Genomic DNA, 13,341 nt, shown 5'->3' with positions numbered 1-13,341 from the left:
TTTTAAGAATATTTGCAATTCCCTCTGTATTTCAAACCCATCGTGTTCTTTAATATATTCATAACTTTGGCTAACCAATATTAATTTTGATTACAGCTAAACCATACAGACTCCATATCTAGCAGACTTTTTATAGGGAATTTACCAACATGTAACTGAATTGCTGCATTTTATTATTTTGCTGTCTTCACCAGGATATTACTTTTATATCTTTATAATATAATGACATAAACACAGCCCATTCCACATTAGAAAAGTGGAATTCAGTATGGAAAAATCAGAACCAAACTGGTTCCTTTGCTTTACTAAGTAAACCACAGTGAAAAACACAACCAAAAAAAATTTCAGATATATATACACACATGTGTATCTCTGTCATATAATACTGAGGATCACCCTACTAAGGATCAAAAACGGAGCTGAGATCTTCCAATCAACAGAACAATCCCTGTGGTACTTGAGCTATCAAGGCAGTAAATAACAAAAGGCTGCTTCCTGATACATACATAAAAGGAATAGTAAAAAAAAAGGAAAACTAAACTCCATACTTGTTACAGCTATCTGCAAAATGGTAGATGGATGGCAAGACTCTTGAGATATAGTGATCAATACACAGCTTAGTACATGAATCCTCTTGAAATTTGGAAAGTTCCAAAAATTGAATTGAATCAGTGTCTTACCAGCTCTCTCTAAAATTGTGGAATTAGTCAGCCATGTTCTTCACTAAAAAAAAAGCTCAAAAAACCCCCAAAAAAGACCCACACTACTACTGTATCCTTTTTAGTAAGTGTATAAGGGTGTATAAGGAAGTTATTTTAGTTGATTCTTCCTGTACCTCTTACACATGTTGTTTCTGTAGTATGGTATGAAGTTTGGGCACCTCCCGAACAATAGAAATACTGATATATTGGAGCAGGTCCAGAAGAGGGCTATCAAAATGGTTAGGAGGCTACAGCACATGACATGTATATGAGGACAGGTTCAAAGAGCTGGGTTTGTTCAGTTTCAAAAAAGAAAAGAGAGTAATTTTTACTGCTGTGAGTGTGGGTCAAGACATTGGAACTGATTTCCCACAGAGATGATGGAAACACCACCCATGGAGATAATTAAAACTTAACTAGATCATGCCTTGAACAACCTGATCTAACATTTCAGTCTATCACTTGTCAAAGCTGGCCCTGCTTGGAGTAAGGTCCTGGACCAGATTACCTCCAGAGGTGTCCTTTCTGACCTACACTATTCCATAGATGACCTCTTTACTTAAGGATTTTATGAATCTTTAACCTTTAAAGGATTCAGTGTTTTAAAAGTATGAGTTTAATAATGAATAACGATTACACTCCCTCAGTTAATTAAATCCCAAAATATTTGCTATGAAATTCCAGTTTCAAGCAGTAAAACAAAAAACTTATAAAGTACACAGCACAGATATAGTTTATCGTTCTTTTTTACTAAAGCATTGATTATATACTGAGATGAAGGGGCTTTTATTCAGCATATGCTTAAATACGACCAAATAAAACCATCATTTAATTGAGTTTCTCACCTTGGAAGGGAAGTACTGATCTGCAGCCTTGGCAAAGCTGGAATGACTTCAACAGTACAGCCATTCGTCTTCACTCCTGGAAGATTGTCCAGAAGGCAATCACTGAAGACTCCAAAAACTGAAGTATGGTAACCTGATTTTTAGAAGAAAACACCAGTATGTTGTGAATTTTTCTGTTTTCTGATAGCTGTAAAAGTACTAAGCTTACTAGTCAGATATTGCCAATATTTATGCTACCTAAAAGCATCTTCTATACAGGAGAATCTTCTCAGGACATAAAATATGCAAAATGTTTTTAAACTCCCTAAATAATAACATTTATAACTACATGACAACATACAAGCAACACACACGTATGCCTTTGTATCTGTGACATGTAAAATTCAAAAAGATAATTAGAGTCCAAGATTTCTACCATGAATTGTGGGAAGTTTTGTAGAATCCTTTACAAGATCAACATCACAGGTCATAGTAGAGACCACCATTTTATACTACATCACCTAATCTACTGGTGAACATAAAACTTGTTACCCTCCAATATATTTTAACAGTTCCCTGCTTTCTCAAAAAAAATGTTTATAGAAAAGAGACTCAACTGTACCAGAACCTAAGGAAAAAAGGAATTCTAAAGGAAATTAGAGCAAAAAAAGTATATATGCATACACACACCAACACCTACCATAAAAGACCACAGCTTATCCTCTAAAAGTTCAGTTTAGTAGTAAAGTAACTCTACATTGACCCCCTTACCAGGCAATATATATAAGCTATATCTGAAGGAAAATTTGATACATTGACACACAAACAGCCACCAAGTACAGAAACCAACTCCTCTACTTGCAATACGTTTTTAGTATGTGAAATTAAAAGCAGACAACTACAGCACAAATGTTCTGAATGCTTTGATGCTATTCTCTATTTACTGAAATAGTTTCTTGGGGAAAAAAAAAAAAAAGATCAGATGAAGAATCGTTTTATGAGCAGACAGAAAAGCACTTAAGAAAAACTTGGTCAGAAAAAAGTTTCTTCAACTATCTTCTTTTGGGGTTCTTTTCCTCTAACTCTGTACTCCCGGAACACGTACCTAAAATTGTGTGTTGGTAAGATGATTCAGTCCTACTATGTGTTGAATCTATCATCTTCACATCTATCTACTTTTCTAGGAGAGTGATCTGCGCATCTTCTACAAAAGCTCTTTAATTCTCTTTACTTACTGTAAACATGATTTTTTAGGCTTATTAATGAAATGATATCTCAGCTGCAACAGACTACACACATTGCTTCTGTAGGAAAAATTGAGCCAATCTGCAAAAATTTCTGTAATCTTACATGAACACAATTAATTAAGAAAAACGAACTGCAAGATTATCTTCTGCATTCTCATGAAAAACTTCAAGTAATCCTCCTCAGAAGCTTTCCAAATGAAAGCATTAATAAAGGGGAGTTTGAGTTTATTATCCTTTTCCTCTCATACATGAGATACGGTAAATATGTGTTCATTACCGTTGTTGCAGCCAAGTGATTCGTCAGGCTATGTTTTTAATGAAGTCTAGTACAAAAACCAGATCCCTTTTTTTGTTCCTTTTTTTTTTCTTTTACTTACTGAAGAGAATTCAGAGTGGCAAATATATATGTGGCATACAAACTTATGTAATGCACAGAGATGTAAAAGACATGGTTGTTTTGCTAGGAAAAGAATGAATAAAAAAATCCCTTACCATTGATCGTGATCTGTCCAGTAGTTTGAGGAACACCAACAAGAGTTACCGGATAGAGACCAGATTCCGCAGGTAGAGAAAGAGCTGCGGGAAGAGATTCGAATTCTACGCCTGTTGTCAAGAGACCCTGAAAAAGTCATATTACAGAGATAAATCCATTTATGATGTATACTTACATTTTTATTATATATACTCATATTTTAATCCCTTGCATTACATCACCCAAACTTTTACGATTTATTCCAATTTGCTCAAAGCAGTTGCTTTGGCTTTTAAGTTCCAGTGACTGAAGCATGCATCTAGAATTATAGCAAGATTTGTATTCAACAGTAAAACATGTTTCAGGATCTGAGGTGGAAGAAATGTATGAAAAAAACTAATAAAAATTTATACCCAAGCACAATAAAAACAATGAATTATATAATCTGCATGGTGTCGTTTTGTGCCTACATTGAATTGTACCTGTGACCTTACTTATGCATTTGCATATATATTGGCCAGTGGAAATCAAACATCAATAGCGGCCCTTGCTTAGCTTTAATTAAAGATCCTGGCCAGAAAATACTTATCTATGGGGAGAAAAAATTCTAGTATTTACAGATAAGAGAGCAAGTCTAGCCTTAGACCAACCTAAAAATTTCAATGAGCTGGAATAAGGCATTCATTTTGCTAAACTGATCCCCTATCAAGCCTAGATGCCTGCAGTTACACTGTATGATTTACTTACTGTCAGAGACATCTTTCAGCATCCTAAATTTAAAACATGGGACAAAATAAGAAGTGAAGTAAAAAAAAAAAAAAATTATTTAGCAAACTTTTAAACACAGCATTACTGTCCTTAGTAGACTGCTTATTTGTTTTAAGCTTGGTTAATGAATTTAAGATGCCTGAACACAGAACATGCTGTTACAATTAAGAAATTTAATTTTGTAAAGCACACAAGTCTCAGTTACCATCTGCTTTTCTATACAGATAGATTTTGATTTTTATTTTTTAATAAAAATGCTATCCAAATATCTCCATCAATTAATATAGTAAATACAACTGGATTAAACCTCAAATCCATGAGGATGCTTCAAAGATACTCAAAACTTTATGAAAAAGTACATAATATTTTTGTCAAGACAAATGAAAAAACTCATGGTTTGAGCCACAGAAAACCACAAAGAGACTGAAGACTGAACAAGGAGTTTAAGAAACAGCAACATTATCTGCACAGTACCAGAATACCAGCATTGTCTCCCTCTGAAAACATCGGTGACTGCCTAGTTTTTAATTTAATTGGGTTTTGAATGGTGCACCTCTAATGCTCATGTCAGCTGTAAAAGGCAGACTAGCCCTTTTATGTTTCTAATTCTCAATTAGAAATTAGGAAAATTGATACTTGTATAAAAAGAAACACAAATGGCACCACCATAATTACCCAACCAACGACTGAAACTTGACCTGTCATGTACATTAAATCTTTAATGGCCTGATTTGCATTGGGACTAACCATCAGCAAGTCTTCTTCAAGTAATTCCTAGATATTAACCGAAATGAAGGCACTAAATTAAAAGCCATTATCAGAATTTCCTCCCTCCTCAGAAGGCAGCGTGCCTTCTGGAAAATTAACGAGCAACTATCTTTTATGTGGATACTACATAACTAAATTAATGCTTATTACCTAAGATTTTTAACAGCAAAGTCCTAAACACACCAGAAGCTCAAGAAAGCAAACTGAACAGGTTTGTCAGTTCTTGATTTCTCTTCTACTGAAGATCTGAAGTCATCAAGATTGTAATATACCCAAAAGCTATAAAATCCTTTGCTCTAGAAATAACTTCTTTATAGACTTGACACTGTTAAGACAATACCTAATTCAATCCAAGCTACTGTTGCTTTGTGTAAAAGAGCGTTGGAGAACTCTATCCTTAATATTGCACAAAATTCAATTTCAACATTTAACTTGAATTGTAAGAAAATACTGTGTCAAATCCTCGTTTCTACTGAATTTTAGTTCGCCCCCAGTTTCACATGGGGACTTCAGCTGTCAGAAAAATTCACAAAAACATAAGAAAAACTTAATTCTGTCTTCCTATACATTCACCACCCAGTGTATCAGAGCACTGATGCTTTTCAATTCCCACTTCATAAACATCACCTTGGTCACGCTTTTCAAATAGGTACCTTTACATATCTGGGAGCTTAAACATGTTCGCACTCTTGGTGAAATATTCCTTGCAATATTTCAGAATAAGGAAAGCAAAATATTTATTGCAATAACTAGCCAATGCAAACTAATTTTAGATATGATGAAGCATAATTGATTGCCTATGACTGAACACAAATCCTTCCACAGTGGGATTCACCCCACAGAAATGGTGTGAACATTCACGCTTTAATACTCACTTTGCCTCAGTCTTCATCATAATCATCCTGCTTTTGCTTTGGCTGAAGCAAATCTTAGAACATAAACAAAACGTGACCCTGTACACACTCAAAACTCACTTTTAAAACAGGTACAGAAAGCTTTGTAAGATTATTTCAGTCGCAAAAGCACTTAACAGTCATTGGCCAAATATTCAAATGTATTTTAATTACCCTGGATCCACCTCAACTAAATACTTTCATCCAAGCCCTTAAAGTCCTGAAAAATCAATGAGAAAAAAACAAAAAACACCTCCAATGTCATGTTTAGTATCACATATAACAGAAGTAAGTAAACAGAACTGACAGGGATCTCTAAATATTATCTAACCCATCTCCCTACGCTGAAGCAGTGCCAACTCCACATTAACCATTCCCAGCATGCTTATCGAGGGAGTTTTGGAATTTCCCTCAGTGGTGGTGTCTAAGAGGAGATTAGTTAACTTAATGCAGTGGTTAAATTGGAAAGCCTTTCAAGTTCAAACTTTCTCCTAAAAATTACACTGGAATTAATTTTCAACAACTAACACGCATCACCACTTTTCCATTCCTAGCTAACTCCTCTAAGTAGCCAGTATATCAAATGCCTACAAACATACACAAAACACCCAGAAAGAACGAAACCTTTGCAAAACCATATTCAGGTCACTTTCCTTAAATATGAAAAGCTCCTCATTAAGACATGGTCCTAATTAGCCCACTATTCCTTGGGGCAAGGGGGAGATGGAAGCAATGAGTAAATAAAGATTTCTCCCATGTTCTTACTCCTCTACTTCACATTTTTAATAAAGCTGGATGTCAAGACATACATTTATACATTCATTTCAGTTCCTGCAGTGTAACCAGTCTTGTGCTTTTACTTATTATGAATTAGTCCCCCATCCCAGCAATTAGACATCCTCCATTATCAAACTGGATTGAGGGAGTCATGGGAAGACATTTCCCTGAAAGCCTTTTAGGGTCCTGTAAAGGAAAAAATAACCTCAAGGGGGACCATAAAACAGCATAGCCTCAAAAAATACATCTACAGCAGCCACACGCGCATATATAGGCTGCCATATGACCTGAAGTTGCCAGCTGAAATGTCACCACCCAGTGAGAGTTCTGATCTATGACACCTATGAGTGACCTTGTTGAAGGTAATTGAGGTTTGGAATGGATCAGAGCCAAGTAACCCTGAAGAAAGTAAACATCACAACTATGGAGGTAAAAAAAATAAGGAAATTAACTGAGAAAAATTAAATAAATCTGTGGCAATATTTTTAAAGGGTAATGGTCAAGGCTCAGGAAAAGCAATGCTCACAACCCAGCTATCAGAGAATGCATCTTCTTCCTCGCCAAAGGATTTAAACTGAGTATGTTAACAGCAGACAAAATCCAGACAAAATCAAAATAGACAAAGTAGGAGACAAAAAGGCATGTGAATGCATCTAGGGTATAATCAGCCAAAATATACATGTGCTTATGGACAAGAAGGAAAACTTACTATTCAGAGAAAGTGATAGTGTTAAAATTATTTAATACCAGCATTAAAATGATTTAACAAAAAGGAATTCCAGCCAGTAAGTCAGCTTCATCAGGGGCCCAACTTAAATGCCTCGACACAAACGCATGTAGCATGGAGAATAAACAAGAGCAGCCCCATGCCTGCAGGGCTGTAATCTTACTGATTCACAGAGACATGGTGGGATGGCTCCTAAGACTCGAGTGTTGGAATGGAAGGGTAGAGGCTCTCTATGACGGACAGGCAGGGGAGGCAAGGAGGGAGGGTCACCCTCTACCTCAGTGACCAGCTGGAGTGCATGGAGCTCTGCCTGGGGATGGATGAGGAGCAACCAAGAGCTCATGGGTCAGGACTAAAGAGAGAGAAGGGACAGGTGATGTTATAGTGGGGGTCTGCTACAGGCCACCCGATGAAGGAAGACCAAGCTGACAAAACCCTCTATAGACAGACAGGAGCAACCTCACATTCAAAAGCCCTGGGCCTCATGGGGGACTTCAACCACCGTGATATCTGTTGGAGGGACAACACAGCAGTAGATAAGCAATCCAGGAGGTTCCTGGAATGCATTGATGATAACTTCTTTCTCCAAGTGATAGAGGAACCAGTGAGGAGAGGTGCTGTGCTGGACCCTGTTCTCACCAACAAGGAGGGGCTGGTGGGGAGTGTGAAGCTCAAGGGCAGCCTTGGCTGCAGTGACCATGAAATGGTGGAGTTCAAGATCCTTCGGGCAGTGAGGAGGGTGCACAGCAAGCTCACTACCCTGGACTTCAGGTGAGCAGACGTTGGCCTCGTCAGGGATCTGCTTGGCAGAGCACCACGGGATAAAGCCCTGGAGGGAAGAGGGGCCCAAGAAAGCTGCTCAGTATTCCAGGATCACCTCCTCCAAGCTCAGGAGCGATGCATCCCGACAAAGAAGTAGTCAGGCAAAAACACCAGAAAGCCTGCATGGATGGTCAAGGGGATCCTGGACAAGCTGAATCACAAAAAGGAAGCCTACAGAGGGTGGAAGCAAGGACAGGTAGCCTGGGAGGAATATAGAGAAGCTGTCCAAACAGCCAGGGAACAGGTTAGGAAGGACAAAGCCCTGACAGAACCAAACCTGGCCAGGGACATCAAGGGCAACAGGAAAAGCTTCTATAGATTGCATCAGTGATGAAAGCAAGAGTAGGGACAATGAGGGCCCTCTCCACAAGGAAACAGGAGACCTGGCTACCCAGGACATGGAGAAGGCTGAGGTACTCAATGACTTCTTTGCCTCAGTCTTCACCAGCAAGTGCTCCAGCCACACCGCCCGAGTCACAGAAGGCAAAGGTGGGAACAGGGAGAATGAAGAGCTGCTCACCATACGATCAGGTCTGAGACCATCTAAAGAAATTAAAGTGCCCAAGTCTATGCAATCTGATCAAATGCATCCACGGGTCCTGAGGGAACTGGTGGATGAAATGGCTAAGTCACTATCCATCATATTTGAGAAGTCGTGGCAGTCTGGTGAAGTTCCCACTGACTGGAAAAGGGGAAACATAACCCCAGTTTTTAAAAAGGGAAAAAAAGAAGACCCAGGGAACTACAGGCCGGTCAGTCTCACTTCTGTGCCTGGCAAGATCATGGAGCAGATCCTCCTGGAAACTATGCTAGAGCACATGGAAAATAAGGCTGTGATTGGCGACAGCCAACATTGATTCACTAAGGGCAAATCATACCTGACAAATCTGGTGGCCTTCTGTGATGGGGTTACAGTGTTGGTGGACAAGGGAAGAGCAACTGATGCAATCTACCTGGCCTCGTGCAAAGCATTTGACACTGCCCAGCACGACATCCTTATCTTTAAATTGTAAAGACATGGATGTGATGGATGGACCACTCAGTGGATACAGAATTGGCTGGATGGTCGCACTCAAGGAGTGGTGGTTAATGGCCCGATGTCCCAGTGGAGAGCAGTGACAAGTGGTGTTCCTCAAGGGTTGGGACCGGCGCTGTTTAACATCTTTGTTGGTGACATGGACAGTGGGATTGAGTGCGCTCTCAGCAAGTTCACTCTTGACACCAAGATGTATGATGCAGATGACACACTGGAGGGAAGGGACGTGTCATCCAGAGGGACCTGGACAGGCTGGAGAGGTGGGACCGTGCAAATCCCATGAAGTTCAACAAGGGAAAGTGCAAGGTCCTGCACATGTATTGAGGCAATCCCAAGCACTAATACAGGCTGAGCAATGAGTGGATCGAGAACAGCCCTGGGGAGAAGGACTTGGGGGTATTACTGGACAGAAAACTGACTATAAGCCAGCAACATGTGCTCACAGACCAGAAAGCCAACTTCATCCTGAGCTGCATGAAAAGTGTGGCCAGCAGGGAGAGGGAGGGGATTCTCCCCCTCTACTCTGCTCTCGTGAGACCCCCCCTGCAGTGCTGGGTCCAGCTCTGGGGGCACCAACATAAGAAGGACATGGACGTACTCAAAGAGGTCCAGAGGAGGCCACAAAGATGCTCTGGGGACTGGAGCACCCCCCTGTGAGGACAGGCTGAGAGTTGGGGGTGTTCAACCTGGAGAAGAGAAGGCTCCAGGGAGACCTTATAGTGACCTTCCAGTACTTAAAGGGGCTATGGGAAACATGGGGAGGGACTCTAGGGATAGGAGGAGGGGTAACAGTTTTAAACTGAAAGAGGGTAGATTTCAATTAGATATAAAGAAGAAATTCTTCCCTGTGAGGGGGGTGAGGCCCTGGCACAGGCTGCCCAGAGAAGCTGTGGCTGCCCCCTCCCTGGAAGGGTTCAAGGCCAGGTTGGACGGGGCTTTGGGCAACCTGGGCTAGTGGAAGGTGGCCCTGCCCATGGCAGGGGGGTTGGGACTAGATGATCTTTAAGGTTCCTTCCAACCCAAACCATTCTGTGATTCAAAAAAATCAGAGAGAAAAAAATTGCCATTTACAGTTTACATTGTTCCTTAACCCCTGAGATTATATCAAAATGACACCCTTGGATCATGCTGATCGCAAACACAGCATGCTGATCACAGATAACTGCTAAAGCAAATAACTCCTCACCACAATGTATTTTTCTTATAATGCATTAACAATGTATTCTCAGTCTATTCTTTAACAATAAAAACCACGAAAACAAAGAATTTTTTCTGGAGAACAAACACAATTGCAAATGCCAAAACACCTGCACTAAGCACATACTATGCCTGGACTAGAAATTAAAGAGTCTCGAGTGTATTATCACATGAAGGAGAATACAGTGTTCATTTCTCTCATTAAGAGAGTTTTACTATTTGCTATTCAGTAAAACTTGGAAGTTTTTAAAAGTAGAGATATCAAGAAAGCATAAAACTCACTGAAATGGAAAAGAAGACAATATAAACCTCAGCTAAGCTTCAGAGTTCCCGACAAACCGAAATCAACACACTTACCTTTAAAAGTTAACCCACACAAATAAGTTTTAAAAGACAGTGACATATCTAGAATGTCTGAAAGACATTTTCCATATCCCTATTTGCTGTATAACAGAATTCAGCAATATTTGCCCAACATTGCCCTCTGGTGCCTAAACATTTTTTGGATTAACAGTGAAAATCAAATCAATGATGAAGTACTGTCATATCCTTTACCTAAACATATCAGACACACACAAAAAATAATTTTTTAAGAAGTGTTAGATTTCTTTTCCCTAGAGTCTTAATACCTTATTTCAAGTAATAAAATTTAGCAATCGTTTAGTAACCGTTTCTCCTTTTGACCTCATAGGAAAAGTTTAGCCATATACAAAGTTTCCCCCAGGGAATATGTAAAACACACAAAAAACCCCACAATTTTACATTTCCTTGTATCCTAATAAAACAATTTGAATTGTCTTAGAGTGAATATATGCATGTTATTATCACAGCATGTCTTTCAATCACTTCAAACCTCAATGTATTTTTAGAGAAACTAAACAACTTGAATGTAAATGGTAGCATTTGGGGATGCTGTTAAAACAACAGGAGTATGTAACTGCTTTTTTTGGCTTCACTTACCAATCCTGCCATGCAATCATTCTTTTTTAAAAGTAACACTGCCTTCAAAGTTAGTTTTCACACTGAACATACTTTATACAATGTTGTCAAATACTTTACACAAAAACTGTCAAATAGTTATTTAAAATGAAAGATTCCCTTCTATTTCTAATAAGGGTTTTTTAGGCAGACCTAGGAACCACCAAACACGACCATTATTATCGTTCCCCCCCCTCACCTCTTTTGTGTACATTCTTGCCTAATATAGCTTCAACTAAACATAGTGTATCAGTAAGTAGAAATTCTCTCAGGATAGAAGAAACAGCAAAAAGATGTGAACTCACTAAAGAGCAGCTCATGGAAACAATTTAAATTACCATAAATTAAGTTATGGGACTGATTATACATAAAGGTTTAGCAAAATTTTAGATGGTATTTTTAAACATCAACATGGAGCTCTTGGCTAATAGTATACTGTTGAAGATTACAAAAAGAAAAAAAGTAACAGCCATTCTTATAGCATCATTAATCAAAATACCACACTTAAATTTTCAAATAAATACATGCTCTGACCAGAAGGAGAATTACAAAACAAAAACTTTCTTCTTGAATAATGACTTAATACTATAAATTACATTATCCGCATGTTTTAGGGTAGTATTTTTTAGTTACTTGATATTCATTTATTAAGTGAAGTTTACACTGCTCTGTATATATTGTAGCTTCTTAGAACCACAGCTATAATATACTCTACAACAACTGGAGAAAAATGTTTTTACTCAATAAATAACATTGCCCAAAGATTTATCAACTTTTTTTTTTGCCTTTAATATGAAACTTGAGAAACAAAGAGGATAAAGTAAAAATCTTAGAGGACTTAACACAGTTTGCAGTGCATGTTCACATGCATTTTATTTTAATAGTAGATCTCACTAGACTATACCATGATTTACTGCTTTAAACATTTGTCCCAAGATACAAAATAAATCCACAAGATATTTCCCAGCACTTTTTTTTTTTTTTTGAAGTCCTGAAGGTCATTTCTTCCTGGACAGAAAAAAAAAAGGCTTAGTAACTGCAAAAAATATAAAGGCTATCATTCACACACCTGAACAAGTCTATACAGAAATCAATATTCCTGGGAGAAAAAGTAAAGTGTTATATACATTTATTTACAGCTGAACATCTCCAGTTAACTTGGGCTCCACCATCAGGACAGCAAAAATATTCTGTCTCATCCACTGCAATCAAAGCTAGTTAGGCTCATTTTTGTCTCTCTCTCACACTGTTGATTTACGGTAACTGCTAAGTTTTATTAAAGCACTTCCTCTGATCACCCCTATGATCTCTCCTACTTTGCTTTAATGACTAAAATATACAGTTGTTGGACCTAATCCCTTCCATATTCCATGATCAAACATTTTCACTCATCATTTTACAAATACTGTTGAACTTTTCAATGAATCAGCCTTCTACAACTATATGGACAAAACAAAAACATGAGATAGAAAAAGACAAAAAACGTAATACAGAAATAGGACACGCATGAAGAATAGGTATCTAGGGTCCCAAATCATGAATATGCATGACAGAATAAACAGCAAGAACAACAAAGATGGGCAAAGAGCTTTGAGAATAAAACAAAACAGCAAAAACATCAGACTACGGGCTTTATCATCTGAGCAACACTGATCAAAGTCTTGAGTCCACAGTCTCTTGTCAAATCAAAAAATTCAATTTCTTTCACTTAATCATAACACAATTAAACATGTACTGAGCATTAATACTTCAAATGATGAAAAAAGCTACAGAAGCCTTTCAATGGGGAATCATTCTCCTTAACTTGTGCTCAATACTAAGTTGTTTACCATTGCAACTTCCAGCCATAACAAAGAGGAAGACACATTAGGAAAAGTATCATGATAGAAGTTTGGACCAATGCTTCCAGCATTCATTTAACATGAAACCAGTAAGCTAACAAAAAAACAAATCATAAAATATAAGACAAGGGAAAGGGGAAAATCAGAAAAAAGGAGTAAGACAACACATTTCAGGACAGTTAAATGTTGAACCACAAAAGGGTAAGGAAAAAAGGAAGTCAAGCAATGAAGAACTCCAAGGACATCAGAAGTCATCAGAAACAAGCTAGACTGAGTAGTCATAATGCAAA

General features: G+C 38.1%; 1 protein-coding gene across 5 annotated transcripts in view; it reads right to left on the bottom strand.

Moving 5' to 3' along the window:
• TRAPPC9 (trafficking protein particle complex subunit 9) overlaps window positions 1-13,341 on the bottom strand; it is a 534,962-nt gene that overhangs the window by 446,836 nt on the left and 74,785 nt on the right. For all 5 annotated transcript variants that reach the window (XM_074898387.1, XM_074898390.1, XM_074898389.1 and 2 more), the window contains 2 exons: window positions 3,265-3,391; window positions 1,547-1,679 (listed from right to left, as the gene is read on the bottom strand). In XM_074898387.1, the coding sequence (XP_074754488.1) occupies window positions 1,547-1,679; window positions 3,265-3,391 (260 nt within the window). The remainder of the gene's footprint in view (window positions 1-1,546; window positions 1,680-3,264; window positions 3,392-13,341) is intronic.

The sequence above is a fragment of the Athene noctua genome, chromosome 2, assembly GCF_965140245.1.
Source record: "Athene noctua chromosome 2, bAthNoc1.hap1.1, whole genome shotgun sequence".
In the NCBI taxonomy this organism is placed as follows: Eukaryota; Metazoa; Chordata; class Aves; order Strigiformes; family Strigidae; genus Athene; species Athene noctua.
The sequence above is the reverse complement of the archived record's forward strand: the minus strand, read 5'-3'. Positions and strand labels throughout refer to the sequence as shown.